Source organism: Staurois parvus, unplaced genomic scaffold (assembly GCF_062004578.1).
Source record: "Staurois parvus isolate SC_StPar_1 unplaced genomic scaffold, SC_StPar_1.0 ptg000184l, whole genome shotgun sequence".
NCBI classification, from domain to species: Eukaryota; Metazoa; Chordata; class Amphibia; order Anura; family Ranidae; genus Staurois; species Staurois parvus.
This window is the reverse complement of record NW_028317980.1, coordinates 719,258-735,739: the sequence shown is the minus strand read 5'-3', so window position 1 is coordinate 735,739 and position 16,482 is coordinate 719,258. Positions and strand designations below refer to the sequence as shown.

Sequence of the window (16,482 nt, the reverse complement as noted above, 5' to 3'; positions counted from 1 at the left end):
ACTGTGTGAGCTGTGATTGGTCACAGCTTGTCACATGGTACAAGGCTGTAGTGAATAGCCTTGTACCATGTGACGTTTGTGATCATTCACAGATTTCACTAGTAGTAACTCCAAAGACATGCTGGTAGGTGAATTGGCTCCTGTCTACATTGGCCCTAGCATGTGTATGTATGAATGTGAGTTAGGGACCTTAGATTGTACACCCCTTGAGGGTTAGGGACTGATGTGAATGTACAATATATATGTGTAAAGCGCGGCGCAAATTGACAGAGCTATATAAGTACCTGAAATAAATAAATAGTAAGCAATGATGTCACTGATTTACACTGATTACACCATGGTGACACTGTACTACTTGTGGGGGGTGATGAAGATTTTTTTTTTTTTTTTACACTGATTGCTTTTACACCCATAAAGGCTGTAAAAGCAATCATTTCTCCTTCTCTCTGGCTGCATTCTTGCAGCCATTGAGAAATACTGTGAGAGTTGTGATTGGTCACAGCTTGTCACATGGTACAAGGTTGTTGTGAATAGCCCTGTACCATGTGACCTCTGTGATCATTCACAGGTTTCACACGTAGTAAGCAATGATGTCAGAAGTGACATCTTTGCTTACTACTCACATGATCGGGATCTCGCACAGAGGTCCCGTACAACGATCGGTGTTCCACTGTGTCCGGAGGCCGTTTATAAATGGCCACACGACCCTGCACTGCCACCGTCCGTCCGTTTATATACAATGGCCGGACGGGAGGTGGTTAACAGGTCCTGTATTCATGTCCTGGTGTTCTGTGTGTCCTATGGATCAATAAATATACAGTATATTCATCAATCCTCCGGAGTGCGGCTGACCCTTCTTCCTGCTGATATGTGGAACGAGCAAACATGTTTGAAGAGCTTGCTACTTACCAAAACGCAGGCAGGCTTGGGTGTCCCGGACTAAATGTCCAATCAGGGTGACTAACCAGAAAACACTCAACAGAGTTAAAAACGTCAATTAACTTTAATAAAGAGAGAATTTCCTCTTACAATGCATTTCTAGATATAGAGAAGTGCCAGACAAGAGACATGTATTCAGGATAATAAGGTACAAGAATTTTATCATAGTGGGAATTAAGGAAACCCAGACTGAGAAGGCGACCATTAATGAACTCCTCTATAGACAATGCCCAGTCATTGGTTGTTAAAAGTGTATCTCCAGACAATTTTTTTTTATGTGGATAGAATGGAGAAGGGTTAGACCCTATGTCACGTTTTTATTGCTGTGTCCCCATTGGGGAGATTTAACCTTCTATTTGTACTGGTGACCATTGCCACCGAAAAATGAAGAGGGGACATCCAAAGTTTTGGAGTTGTCCGCAAAACAAAAAGGTAAGGGGAACAAATCTTTCAATGGGGACACCTGTACCGAAGAGAGTCAAAGAGAGGAATTCCCCTCACTTTCGAAAACTTCCTCTACCTTCCTTTTGTGTCTTTGGGAAGAGACGTTTGCCCAATAGTACACAGATAGCAAAAAAAAACCCCAAAAAAACTGGCAATACCCAAGTTTTTCCTTTCTGCCACTAGATGTCACCAGTCTACCAGAATTAATGACAGCCAGAGGCTTCAATCCACTTCATGGGTCCAGGATGTCATGGACCCACCCACAAGGTTCGATATGTCATTACATGAGCACCATTCAGTGCAGCAGTAACGACTAAAAAAAGAAGAGGGAAAACAAAAAACAAAAACTCCCCAGCAGATAGAGGCTTCAACTTACTTCCTAAGACTAGGCTGTCTTGGACCCACCCCCGAGGTTCCATATGTCATGTGAAAAAAGGAGGGAAACCAAAAAAAGTTCCCATTGGGAGATTGATCTCTCTATTTGTACGGGTGACCATTGTCACTAAAAAAGAAAAGAATTCCACCATTCTAGAGTTGTCCCTATAACAAGAGGTAAGGGGAAATCTTCCAATTTGGACACCTGTGTCAAGGACAATCTCAGAGGGGAATCACCCTCATTTAAGGAGATTTTCTCTAGCTTCCTGTTGTATCTTTGGACACCTGTTTCAAGGACAATGAGGGGAATCACCCTCATTTAGGGAGATTTTCTCTAGCTTCCTGTTGTATCTTTGGACACCTGTGTCAAGGACAATGAGGGGAATCACCCTCATTTAAGGAAATTTTCTCTAGCTTCCTGTTGTATCTTTGGACACCTGTTTCAAGGACAATGAGGGGAATCACCCTCATTTAGGGAGATTTTCTCTAGCTTCCTGTTGTATCTTTGGACACCTGTGTCAAGGACAATGAGGGGAATCACCCTCATTTAGGGAGAGTTTCTCTAGCTTCCTGTTGTATCTTTGGGACAGGAGGTGAAAGTAAGTTTACCTAATGGTACACAGGTAGCAAAGAAACAAACAAATGGCAATACCCCTGAGTATTTCCTTTCTGCCACTAGATGTCACCAGTTTTCCAAAATTAATGACAGCCAGAGGCTTCAATCCACTTCATGGGTCCAGGATGTCATCGACCCACCCCCGAGGTTCGATATGTCATTACATGAGCACCATTCAGTGCAGCAGTAAAGACTAAAAAAGAAGAGGGAAAACCAAAAAAAAAAAGTCCCCATTAGAGAGATTCATCCCTCTATTTGTACTGGTGGCCATTGTCACTGAAAAAGAAGAGGGGAAATCCAAAATGTTAGAGCTGTCCCCATAACAAGAGATAAGGGTTTGTGTCTTTGGGATGTGAAAGGAAGTTTTACCTAATGGTATACAGATGGCAAAAAAAAACATGACAGGGGTATTAACCTCTCCCTACTCCATCCAAAACATTTAAAAAAATGGCTATCTACTCCAAGGGGTGTATTTATGAAACATATACAAAGCTATTCAACCTTTGAAACTTCTTAAAGTGAATCAAGAAAATACCACATTATGGCCCAGGGGAGGACTGACCACTTGGAAACTCGGGCACTGCCCGAGGGCCCGGGGTTAGTAGGGGGCCCCATGAGATGCCCCTGGTACCTTTTTCATAGGCTTTTTTGAGTTTGGGCAAGGACACAGGGGCCCCATGATCCCCTATTGCCTGGGGGCCCCATGAGTTCTCAGTTCGCCCCTGTTATGGCCACTAATTAGAGCCAATGATCAAAGGACATAGACACATAATTATCAATGTCACCTAGTGACCATAATGTGGTATTTTCATGATTCACTCTATGAAGACCATTCAACCTGGAGAGAAAATAGCCTAACATCCGATTAGTCTGCATTGACACAGAGCGAACAACATGCATGCAGTTTCATAGGATGAATAGCTCTGCTATTTTTTGTTATAAATACACCTCTAAGTTGATACAATGGATTTAATACTTCCTTTGTCACTGAACCAGATAGACCGGTAGGCCATACTTTCTCAGGGCCAGCAACTCAAAGTAGAGTGGCCAGAGACAGCCAGGCAATTAGCATTTTGATAAGAAGGGCATTAATGGCCGCCTTCGTCATTCTCTCAGTGCAGGTTCCCTCTAAAGCAAGGCTATGGCTTTATAATATGTAGGATAACATAATCAAATTTATGCCAGGCTTGGTATTTTAGATCAGCTATAGGGTATTTCACGAGCCACGGATACTAGGATGCGCTAATCTGCAAATAGCGACCAGCTCCTGCAGTTGCTGGCTCTGGCCTAGCACCTCCTTAGTAGTTAGTGATGTCGCCCATAATGGGTCAACGGGGAGTCCAGGATGCCAATCCAGAGCCAGCAAACACTGCCTATCAGTATTTGCCTATCAGGGCAGCCCAGCATTTGGAGCGCTTCACCATCTACAGCCAATTGGCACACAGGTCCCTTGAAGTGTCCGATTTACGATAAGTAGAGGGTTCCCATGTATTGTAAAGCCACAGGTACACTTTATAACAGTACAGATCACCTTCTATCCAATGTGCAAACTCCATGGTACAAACACCATCAAAATATTGCATCGCAATGATATAAGACTCGCACAATCTCTTTCAGAATGAGGCTGGCATAGGCAGTCAGGGGGTATACAGATCGGAATTCTGAAAGGTTTCAGCAAAGGGAAACAAAAGTCAGGTTTAACGTGATAAAATGATAACTAAGAGGAAAAAAAAAATGGAGGACACATTTGTGAATCTTTCAGTAACATTAAAGTTTTCACTAATTTTCTTTTGAAAAGTTTGCAGATTTATTAACAAATGTTTATAAATGATAGGGTCATTCAGCTGTGTGTATAACATGATCTCTCCTGCTATTCCAGAGGAGAGATCACTTACAGAGCAGAAGAGACCACTGATTGCCATGTCTAATAGAGCAGGAGAGATCACATTATAGGCATGGCCAAGTAAACAGAAGGTTTTATGAACAGCAGCAGGCTAATTCCATTTGGTTTTGGTCATCTGCTTACCTCAAGTGCTATTACTCTGGATCAGTGGCATCCAAACTGAGGCCCTTTCCCTGCTTTTATCTGGCCCTTGGGGCATTATCCCCCCCATCAGCAACAGTGGGGCATAGTTCCCACCGCTAACACAAACAATGGGGCACTATTCCTTCCACTAACACCAATGATGGGGCATTATTCCTCCCACTGACACCAATGATGGGGCACTGTTCTTCACACTAACAACAATAATAGGGCATTATTCCTCCCACTGACACCAATGATGGGGAATTATTCCTTCCACTGATAACAATACTGGGGCATTATTCCTCCCACTGACACCAACGATGGGGCACTATTCCTCCCAATGACACCAATGATGGGGCACTATTCCTCCCAATGACAACAATAATGAAGCATTATTCCTCCCACTGACACCAATGATAGGGCACTATTCCTCCCACTGACACCAATGATGGGGCACTATTCCTCCCACTGACAGCAATAATGGGGCATTATTCCTCCTACTGACAACAATGATAGGGCACAATTTCTCCTACTGGCACCAATGATAGGGCAGTATTCCTCCCACTGACACCAATGATGGGGCACTGTTCCTTCCACTGACACCAAAGATGGGGAACTATTCCTTCCACTGACACCAATAATGGGGCATTATTCCTCCCACTGAAACCAATAATGGGGCATTATTCCTCCCACTGAAACCAATGATAGGGCACTATTCCTTCCACTGACACCAAAGATGGGGAACTATTCCTTCCACTGACGACAATGATGGGACACTATTCCTCCCACTGACACCAATGATGGGGCACTATTCCAACCACTGACACCAATGATGGGGCACTATTCCTCCCACTGACACCAATGATGGGGCACTATTCCTCCCACTGACACCAATGATGGGGCACTATTCCTCCTACAGACGCCAACAAAGGGACACTATTCCTCCCACTGACACCAGCAATGGGAAACTTCCTCCCATTCATACCAGTGATGGGGCACTATATCTCCTGTTAATACCAATGATGAGGCATTATTTACTCTCATTGATGCCAGGACATTTTCTTCTCCCACTGGCCACAGTCTGGCCCCCCGAAAGTCTAAAAGGACAGTAAATTAGCCCTTCATTTATAAAGTCTGGAGACTCCTGCTCTGGATCATTCAGCAGTGTGCATAACCTGATCTCTCTTCCGCTTCCAGAGTATGGGAGATCACTTACTGGTCGTGCCTATAATGTGTCCTCTCATGCTCTTTCAGAGTAGGAGAGATCACATTATAGGCATGGCCAAGTAAGGTGAGGCATTTTTTGAGTGGCAACAGGCTTGGACCATTTGGTTTTGGCCATCTGCTTGTCTTAAGTGCTATTCCTCTGGTTCATTCACCTGTGTGTATAACATGATCTCTCCTTCTCTTTCAGGAGAGATCACATTATAGACATGGCCAAGTAAGGTGAGACATTTTATGAGTGGCAACAGGCTTGGACCATTTGGTTTTGGCCACCTGCTTGCCTTAAGTGCTAATCCTCTGGTTCATTCAGCTGTGTTTATAACATGATCTCTCCTTCTCATTCAGGAGAGATCACATTATAGGCATGGCCAAGTAAGGTGAGACATTTTATGAGTGGCAACAGGCTTGGACCATTTGGTTTTGGCCACCTGCTTGCCTTAAGTGCTATTCCTCTGGTTCATTCAGCTGTGTGAAAACCATGATCTCCCTTCTTCCAGAGCAGGAGAGATCACATTATAGGCGTGGCCAAGCAAGTCAATAGACACGTGCCATTTGGTTTTGGTCATCTGCTTGCCTTAAGTGCTATACATGAAATATTCATAGTTCATATTCTCTCAATAGGCTATGGACATAATGGGAAAATGTAAACTGAAAAAAAAATCCCTTTTGGACAGATCCTCAATGGTGGCCTTCAGCAAGAAAAAAAAATATTTAAAAGAAGTAGCCCAGTATTGGTAAAACATAATTAGCAGCTGCAATACTCATCTTCAAATATCTCCTTCCTGCCACTAAGTCACCAGTCTTCCATTAAACCCACTCCTTATGAAGCCAAGCTGTCGTGGACCCACCCATGAGGTCCCACATGTCATTACTTGAGCACCGTTCAATGCAGCAGACTACCCGCTACAGAAACGGAAGGACCTGTGATGTCAGCAGACCGGCCTGAAGCCCCAATCCTTAACTTTAAAATGATGAATCTATTAGTACCAGGGGCGGACTGACCATTTGGAAACTCGGACACTGCCCGAGGGCCTGGGGTCAGTAGGGGGCCCCATGAGATGCCCCTGGTACCTTTTTCATAGGCTTTTTTGAGTTTGGGCAAGGACACAGGGGCCCCATGATCCCCTATTGCCCGGGGGCCCCATGAGTTGTCAGTCCGCCCCTGATTAGTACAGTTAACCTAAGATCATTGCAGGGGATGAAATATACCATAAAGCAGGTGTGGCCCTTGTGCACACATCTAGGAGAGGCAGAATTACAGGAGCAGGGGAATGAAAACCTTCCCTTGAATGGAAGCAGTTATAGAAAATCATTGTGGGCTGTCTATTGAAATCAAAAGCTAATTCTTAGAAATGATAAATTACAAACTGTCTAGTCTTGCTACAATTGACAAAATGTAAATTTTCCATTGAAAAAGTAATAAATGTTTATAGCTTAGTGAATGAAGTCTATCACAGAAAACTGAATGTATCTGATCAGACAACTACTTTTTAAAGATTTGCATAATAAACAAGATACAGGAGCCTGTTGAACCAATTTAGGAACTTTTAAAGGGAAACCATCAGTAAATTTTAGGGCCACACCATGGAAAAGCAGTCCAGATGCATAACGCATCAAAAACGCACATGCGGAAACGCATTTTTGATGCATTCCAGTATGTTTTTCCCCTCTCTTTTTCTTCAATTTAAACATGGACATATGCATTCCAGTGCATTGTTTATGCGTTTTACTGCGTTCCAGTACAGTTATGTGCAGGAAAAATGCAGCCCGTTCTACTTTTTTTTTTCCGGAACGCACTGGAAGTGTAAGCACTGATGATAATAATAATAATGTGAACTATGACATTGACAACGATATAATCTATTTCCTGTGCTTTTTGGATGCAGAAAGAAAGCAACTGAAACGCAGTAGTGTGAACTGGCTCTTAAAAGTTTGTGTGAATTCTTGACATGCCATAGTATATAACCAACAGTATATTCAAGAAGTACCTTTTTACTTAAAAAAAAGTACATTAACTAACTGCAACTAGGCGCAGTCAATAAAGATCTACCAGAAAAGAGTATTCTGGAAGAATCATGTCATCTGGGTTAGCTACAAGCAGGAGGAAAGCATTTGGTGGTGATCACTTGTGCTGTTCATTGGAATTTTCTGGTTAGTCACAGAGTGGATGGCAGCAGAAATGGGTAGAGTTGTGCAAAATTATATATATATATATATTTTTTTTTTAATTATATATATATATATATATATATATACACACAGTATATATATATATATATATTAAAAAATTATATATATTTTTATATATATATATATATATATATATAAAAAGATGTTTAATATACTAATAAAAAAAATTATTTATATATATATATAAAAAAAAAAAAAAAAAAAAAATATATATATATATATATATATATATATATCAATCAAATGATGGTGTCATCGCTGGGCCTTCATCTCAATCGGATGATACCTGAACAGGGATGGCAGCAGAAATGGATAGAGTCGTGCAAAATTATATATATATATATTTTTTTTTAATTATATATATATATATATATATATATATATATATATATAAAAAATTATATTATATCTATTTTTTTATATATATATATATATATATATAAAAAGATGTTTAATATACTAATAAAAAAAATTATTTATATATAAAAAAAAATATATATATATATATATATATCTCAATCAAATGATGGTGTCATCTCTGGGCCTTCATCTCAATCCGGGTATACCTGCTGCATACCTGAACAGGGATGGTGCTGTCCTTCTGGAGAGAAAAGCAGTTGGAAGGCTTTGTCAAGGGGAGTACTGTGTGATCTCTGTGACGGATAATAATTATCTGGAATTGTTTTAAATATACAATACTTAGCATGCATGTACTTACTATACAAAATATATATCTGATGCAAGGACTGCTTTAAGAAGACAGGACGAGTGATTTAGTTAAGAAGAGGATACAAAGCTCAAAAACAGAGGCCAGCTTTAAATTTTTGGTTTTGCATTGACTACCTGGCTCCCAGGATCATATATATATATATATATATATATATATATATATGTATTTTTTTTTTTAATCTTGACTTTCACATTTTACTGAAAGATTCACTTTTAAGGGGAGGTCCAGTGAGCAGGGATCGGTGGAGTGAATGTAGGATGTCAGTGGCACTGACCTCCATGCCCTGCTTTTATAACTTAGTTTTTTTTTATATTATTATTTCCATAGTGCTGGAGTCTATGGGGACACAAAGCACTTTATCTGCTGTTGGGGCAGATGGTGAGGACACCATACTGGGCATGATCAGGACAGTATCGTACTAGGGACAAATTTAAACAGAAGCCAATTAAGCTAGCAGCATGTCTTTGGAGTGTGGGAGGAAACCCACACAAGCAGAAGGAACACACAAACTCCATGCAGATAGTGTCCTCAAACTAAGGATCCCAGTGTTACATGGCAGAAGTGCTAACCAGTAAGCCACCGTGCTGGTCTGTTCAACCTCTCTGATAACCATCAGTCCCTATGGACAATAACGGGGTCTTTGTGCTCAGTGGAGTATCATACTAGGGGCAGTTTTAGACAGAAGCCAATTAACCTACTAGCATGTCTTTGGATTGTGGAAGGAAACCCATACAAGCACGGGGTGAATGTGCAAACGCCATGCAAATGGTGTTCTCGAACTGAGGACCCCAGTGCTCCATGGCAGAAGTGCTAACCACTAAACCCCCATGTTGGCTTCTTCAACCCCATGGAAAAAATCAGAGTCCTTGTGTTCAGGTCAAAAGTTTGAGGATACAATTACAACCTACACACTTCGATCCCTTCTCATTGGATATCGCCTTTTTTCCCCCATAAGCCACAATACTTAAAGCCCAACTCTGGGCAAATTTTATTTTCTCCCGCACTGCATGAATTAACTGCACGTTTTGTCTAGGGGTGAACAGAGAGCCTATATTCACCCAATCCTTAAAAAAATTGCGCTCCCCCACATCCAGTGTTGGACTGTTCCTGCTGTCCTTGCATCCAGAGCTGGTCTATGGGCGCGATGACGTCAGGAACAGTCCACCGCACAAGACCACTAAACCGTGGAGGGGGGGGCAGAAGCTGCAGGGACCGATCTTGCACTAGGAGGATTGGAGGATAATTTGAGTATATCTTGGCTCTCCAGTCCCCTAGGCAAAAATGAGCAGTTAACCCATGCAGTGCCGGCAAAGCCCCACTGCAAGTGGGAAAAAAAAATTTGTCCGGAGTTCAGCTTTAATTCCACAGAATGGCATCTTCAACCAAGAAATTGTCATAAACACAGTCTGACTGTTCTGGTTCTCTACAGTGCTAATATTTTTTGGGGTTACAAAACAGAATCCTCACATTTCTCCAACCAGAAAGCACCAATCATTGACTAGCTTATTCCTTTTCAGAAATGACATTATCTTAGCAATAAAAGAAAAAGACAATTTTATCCTCTTGCAGATAACAAAACAAAGACAGACAAAAAATACACAGGTGTATCCAAAAAATGTTCTGCAACACAAAATCTGTCAATAGAAAAAAATAAAATAAAAACAAAAAAAACCCCAGAAAAGTAAAGATTATGTGTGATTACTATAACCATTAGGTATCAGGAAAAAAAGTGATTTAGCTAAAATATTGAGCAACCTCTACAGTGTATGTCCTGGGTCTTCAAATTTAAAAATACAAGGCTTCCCCCATTAAGGTGCTGCAAGCCAGCCTTGGACCCTATGGACACGGCTTTGCTCTTGAATTTTTCCGTCATGCTACTATGCAGGAAAAAAATTGCCAACGGATGCTCTTGGAATAGTCCACTATCGTCTATTATTAGGGCTCGTTTACACTTGCTTCAAAATTTGGCTTCAGACACGCTTTTTTAAAGCACTCTGAATGCCCGTCACTAAATAAAATGGCAAGCTTACAGTCCTGTTCACACCTTGCATTGTTTCAAAAATGATACCCATTGGTTCTTCAACTCATTCCCAAAGCCTCCATAGAAGTCTATGACAAAGTTCGCTTAAAGCACCTGCAGCTTTTGAGGGGCTTTTAATCAGAAATAGCTTCTTTGTTCTGAAGGTATTGCAGGTATGAGATATCCCAGGATGCACTGGGAAACCAACAAGCAAAACAGAAAGACGTCATCAGCAGTCACTTCCGGTTCATGTGTATATACTCTGGAAGTGCAGAGGTGCAGACATCACATTAGGTGTTCAACGGGGAACAGGAAGGTGAGTGAGCGGGGTCTGGACCGGAGCGGAGCAACTAACACACATGGTGTACAACATGGGAGCGCTATAGCTGAAGATGAGTGGGGACTGGAGAGAGGGAGAGAGATCTGAGCGACAGAGGATCAGCAGAGCTGGCATACCGGAGGAGAAACTAGCACATGTGGTGCACAGCGTGGAAGCAATATCGTTGGAGGTGGGCAGGAACCAGAAAGAGAGGAGGATCGGCAAACCAGAGGATCAGCAGAGCTGGGGGTACTGCTGAGAGGGGGATCATCAGAGCTGGGGGTTACTACAGAGCAGGGATCAGCAAAGCTGGGGGTACTACTGAGTGGGGCATTAGGAGAGCTGGGGATACTACTGAGCAGGGGATCTGCTGAACAAGGGTACTAATAAGCTGGGGATCTGCTGAACAGGGGTACTAATGAGCTGGGAATCTGCTGAACAAGGGTATTAATGAGCTGGGGATCTGCTGAACAGGGGTACTAATGAGCTAGGGATCTGCTGAACAGGGGTAGTAATGAGCTGGGGATCTGCTGAACAGGGGTACTAATGAGCTGGGGATCTGCTGAACAGGAGTACTATTGAGCTGTGGATCTGCTGAACAAGGGTATTAATGAGCTGGGGATCTGCTGAACAGGGGTACTAATGAGCTGGGGATCTGCTGAACAGGGGTACTAATGAGCTGGGGATCTGCTGAACAAGGGTATTAATGAGCTGGGGATCTGCTGAACAGGGGTACTAATGAGCTGGGGATCGGCTGAACAGGGGTATTAATGAGCTGGGGATCTGCTGAACAGGGGTACTAATGAGCTAGGGATCTGCTGAACAGGGGTATTAATGAGCTAGGGATCTGCTGAACAGGTGTACTAATAAGCTAGGGATCTGCTGAACAGGGGTACTAATGAACTGGGGATCTGCTCAACAGGGGTAATAATGAGCTGGGGTTCTGCTGGATGGGGGTACTACTGGTCCACAATAAAAACAAATAAAAAATCAATAGGCACACAGGGCATTTGACAAGCTTCAATAAAGCTTCAAAAAAAGATATTGAAGCGGTAGGCGATTTGATGTTTGTTAAAGACAAAGCAAGTGTAAATGAGCCCTTACTGGAAGAAGGAGCATTTGTGTGACCTGCACCACAGTGTTGAATACCCGCTAATAATTGTGCTCATTTGTGTAATATCTCCGGTGCAGGTACCATGTATCAAAACATATATCAAAACACTTGTGTATCAACACAAGTGTCACCATGTATCAAAATAGCATTACACAACAGTGAACAATTCCATAATCAGTCACGGGTAATTTCCAACTGGACAGTAGAACAAAGGAAAATAGTCATGTGTAGCCGTGCCCTAATGCACCTCAGTGTACCCTGGATTGAGAGGCAGTGAAAACAAAAAAAAAAAAGTTAACTTATTCTGTGAATCTTAGCTTAAAATGGATATTGTTCATATATTTTTTTTTCGAAACATAAAATGATTTAAGAGCGATAATACAAATTAGAAAACATAAAGATTAAATAAAAATCCGCACTGGTTATTGGGAGTTTTCACGTAGGTCCCAAAACTTATTTTCTGGCCTAGAAAGAAAAAAAAAATGAAAAATAAAAAAAAAAAAGTACCTGGTTGACTTATACATGCTTTGGGGTGGGGGGAAGAGGAGGTCTGGAGAATGGGGGGTTCATCCTATTCTGGCTGTAAGGAATCCATGCTCCTTAATCCCAGCTGCCATAAAATAATAAATTTGTTACCTTTTGTGAGGTTTCCAAAAAAAGGCTCAGTCATTTGTAAATATTTAGTGGGATTTTTTTTCTATTAATATATATAATATATATATATTTATTTTTATATTTTTCTTATAATATACCAAAACTTGAGTATAGATAGAAAAAAAAAAAAACATCCGACAGTTTCAGACTTGTCGAATCCTAAATGTCTTGGTAATACTCTGATCCAAGTTCCATAGAGTGTAGCATTGGCTTCTGGTCAAGAGAGGACATCTTGTTAAGCATATCAGCAGATAGCGAGTAGCTGTTGCCTGACTTCTCCTCAAACCAGCTGTCCAAAGCTCTTTTGGCATCGAAACTGCCGATGTGCGGCCCGTTCACCCCTATGGTTAAGAGATCGCTCAGCTGATCCAACGTCAATCGCGAACGATTGTTTTTGCGTAGCCTTTGAAGTGCGTTACGTCCTTTCTCGCAGCAAGTCGTCGATGTAGGAAGGACTTTCAAGATCTGAACGATCTTGTTTAAGAGGATAAACCGTTGTTTGTACTTGCAGATATGGCCGATCAAGTCCTTGAAACCATTTTTGGTACAGTAGTCTGCTTTGAGCTCTCGCCACTCCATCAGCAAGCTGCCCCTGGCATCAGCTCCTTCCCTGCAAACATCGGAAATAAAGGAAGGAACGCTACTCAGATGTTCATAGATTTGTAGCATGTCCTCCTCTCCGTAGGTTATAAGCTCCTCCGTACTCCTCGGCCAAAAAGACAAATCAAAAACCTGGCAAGCTTTAACGAACATTCGAGTACGGGAATCAAACCTTTGGGCTAGGGTGAGTTGGGTCTTCTGGCAAATCTTCTCACGGATTGACTGAAATTTAGCTTCTGCCACACGTAGGTTTTTTAAGGAGATGCCATTGAAGCTTTCCCGAAAGTTTTCTTCAAATTCTTGAAGATATTCTCCAGGAGAATCTGTTAATCGGCTAATTTCTTGAATAGCTTCCTCTATTTTTTCGTCCACCTGGGACACCAAGAGATATTCTCCTTGGAAGACATAAGCAAGGCGGGACAAGACGGCGATCACATCCAACAGGAAGTAGATAAGCTTAATTGACTGATAGTCCATAAGGAACTGAAGGAGGGCCAATGCTATTGCAGAGGCATCCGCCCTTTGCGTCTGCCCACTGACATCTTTCAAATGGGCTACTACTTCTAGGTAGTCCTTAATCAAAGCGTTCAACACGTTTTGCTCACCGATTATCCATTTCACTGCCCGGATGTCACCCAAGAATTCCGTCTCCTCACAAAGGGTTGCAGCTGTGAGTCGAAGCTCACACATCAAACGGGGGGAGTACCGGTAGAAGCTAAGTAACTGTTTTAGATTGTTTTCTAATTCTTCTAGACATGGAAGTTCTTTTCCACTTATTGCATCCAAGATTTCTAAGTGAGGTCTGTGTACCATAAAAGGTAAACACAGTATCCAAGGCAAGGTTTTCCTGATTGTCATGTACAAATTTGCTCTTAGTCCAGCTGTTATGTTGACGCCATCAACGCCCAACCCAACGGTTGGTCTCTCGTCCTGCAGTCTGATCCCAAGGGCAGAGAAAGCTCTGTCGATTCCTTGGAGATAACTTTCAGTCGTAGGCAAGGCCAACTCCTGGAGAGAGAGAAACTCTGTTGCAGGGGGTCCATCATTGCTTGTATATTGGACATAGACTGCTACAGTATCGGCAAGAAGATCTTCGCTTTGCCCATCCAAGATGATGCTTAAAAAAGGAGATTGTCGGATACGCTCTATCAAGTCTTCTCTAAGTGCTCTGGCAATGTGATGGATCAAGATCTGACAATCACCTTCATTCATGTACTGGTCAACCACACGAAGTTCACACTTTCTCAGTAGTTCCGCTAGAGGTCGGAAGTCATAATAAGGCCTGCCTTCCATAGCCAAGTGGTATGCAGTGTTGAAGAGAAGAGTCATGTTTCGACACATCTCCTCAGTCTTTTCTGGGTGCATCCTGAGCTTATAGAGCTGCAAGCATTTCTTGTGGAGGTTACTTTGGCTGTGGAGCTTTATAGTATGAATCTTAAACTGTTTAGAACCAATAATGAAGGCTGAAGTCCTAGAGGACTGAACCGTGTATTGCCTGCAAACGTGACACCACATCTCGTTCAACGTTGAGGAGTACCTCAAAAACCAGAACTTTTTGAGCCACTCTTGCTTGAACCGGCGAATTCTTCTGCCAGAGGCAACTGACATCTTGGAAGGCTCATCAGTTACTGCCAGCATCTCATTGGAAACCGATTCATCAGCAGAGTCCACCTCCTGTTCATCATCCTCCATGGTGGGAGCAATGGACATGTTCTCTGGGGCTGAAAACAGGAAAATCAACATGTTAATATCAGTTGGCCAAAATTAAAAGCAAAACAAAAAATACATCTAATAGAAAATAGATAACAACAGTAAAGAGAAAGAGGGATGCTGGGATTACTTATGCACCATGTGACCCTAGATAGTACTATATTGGTCCGAGAAAAAAAAATGAAAAATATGAAAAAACAAACCACTAACAAGAAAACTAGGGACTCTAATAAAACCTAACAAACCTAAAAATTAAAACCATCTCAACCAAGCATTAAAAGCTACTTTCCAAAGGGTCTATCATTTTCATACAAGAGTGTATGAGGTGACTTTACCTACCATTAACTGTGTGAAGCTAACTACATTGAGCACTGCTAAGTGGTAACAAAAGAATCATGTACATAAGTGCCGCTTTCCATGACTGGTCTTACCTGAGGTATCTGAAAATTCTGGCACCTCGTTTTTCTGAGGCAAAAACTGCGGAACGTCAGGAACCTTTCCAGACCTTAGCATCTCCACCTCAGCCTGAAGCTCTCTGATCTTCTTCTTTAACCTAATACAGTTGGGGCAGAAAGAGGTGGTGGGAATCTCCTCAGTGTCTCCAAGGGTGGAGAATTCGTCAGGACTTTCTATTTTTATGGAGGAGTGATCTTCTACTTCATCCTCCTGAAGGCCGGTCTCCCTGTCTAAGACTTTGTTGGAACAATGAGGCACCTTCCACTCCATCAATGTTCTGGTTTGGTTATGGGCAGGAGAACACTTTTGATTGGCTTTGCATCTATCCTCAAGGTCGTCTAATTGATATTTGGGAACTTTTTTCCCCAGTTTCGGGCTGCTTGTCATCGGAGAATGCTCCTCCATTTTGGCAGACTCCAGAGAAGCCTCCAGGACATCCTTGAAGATGAGATCTATTTTTTTCTTCTTGGCATGAGGGTTCAAGTCCCCCTCCTCAGAGCTGCGCTTGTAGAGGCTCTTCCCTTGTTTAAGGGCAGTAAGTGGGCCTTTCAGGTCTTCTTGGTTTTTCAAGAGTCTGTCATTGTTTTCCCTTAACAAACCTCTTTCTCCTAGAAGGGAAAATTAGCTGTGTTACCAGTATGGCACATGTTCCTGAGTAAAAGCATGAGGAACAAATCATATAGTGCAGGGTCCATTAATTTAAAGTGTATTTAAAGCAATATTTCCTTTTAAAATATAGTGGTGAAGATTAAGAACCTCATTTTTTCTTGCATTATGTGCCCCCACTGCGATGACCATTCCTGGTAACCATTATCACGGAGATTTAAAGCGCAACTAAACTCAACTAATCAACATTAACTATTTTTAAGCCTTAGTAATCAATCAGTAAATAGGAAAGTATCTTACATTTACGTGTTTTAAACTTTTCTTTTGTTGATTTCTGGTTTCTGCCCTAGGCTAAAATGATGCCATACATCCCAGAAGTCTTCAAGCGGAACTAAACTCTCTCAGTCAACATTAACTATTTTTAATCCTTTGCAATCTATTAATAAATAGATAGGACGG

General features: G+C 41.9%; 1 protein-coding gene and 1 long non-coding RNA gene across 3 annotated transcripts in view; both read right to left on the bottom strand.

Moving 5' to 3' along the window:
* Positions 1 to 984: 984 nt before the first annotated feature.
* Positions 985 to 7,853, bottom strand: LOC149462142 (uncharacterized). The gene is made up of 2 exons (XR_016312704.1): positions 2,044 to 7,853; positions 985 to 1,963 (listed from the first exon to the last, which is right to left on the bottom strand). It is a non-coding gene; the product is annotated as an uncharacterized LOC149462142 (long non-coding RNA).
* A 2,228-nt stretch (positions 7,854 to 10,081) lies between these two features.
* PRDM11 (PR/SET domain 11) overlaps positions 10,082 to 16,482 on the bottom strand; it is a 71,494-nt gene continuing 65,093 nt past the window's right edge. The window contains exons 7-8 of one of the 2 annotated variants that reach the window (XM_089677325.1): positions 15,393 to 16,025; positions 10,082 to 14,972 (exon numbers count right to left, since the gene is read on the bottom strand). In XM_089677325.1, the coding sequence (XP_089533451.1) occupies positions 12,811 to 14,972; positions 15,393 to 16,025 (2,795 nt within the window). In that variant the 3' untranslated portion in view covers positions 10,082 to 12,810. The remainder of the gene's footprint in view (positions 14,973 to 15,392; positions 16,026 to 16,482) is intronic. The other variant, XM_089677326.1, reaches the window with a different exon arrangement.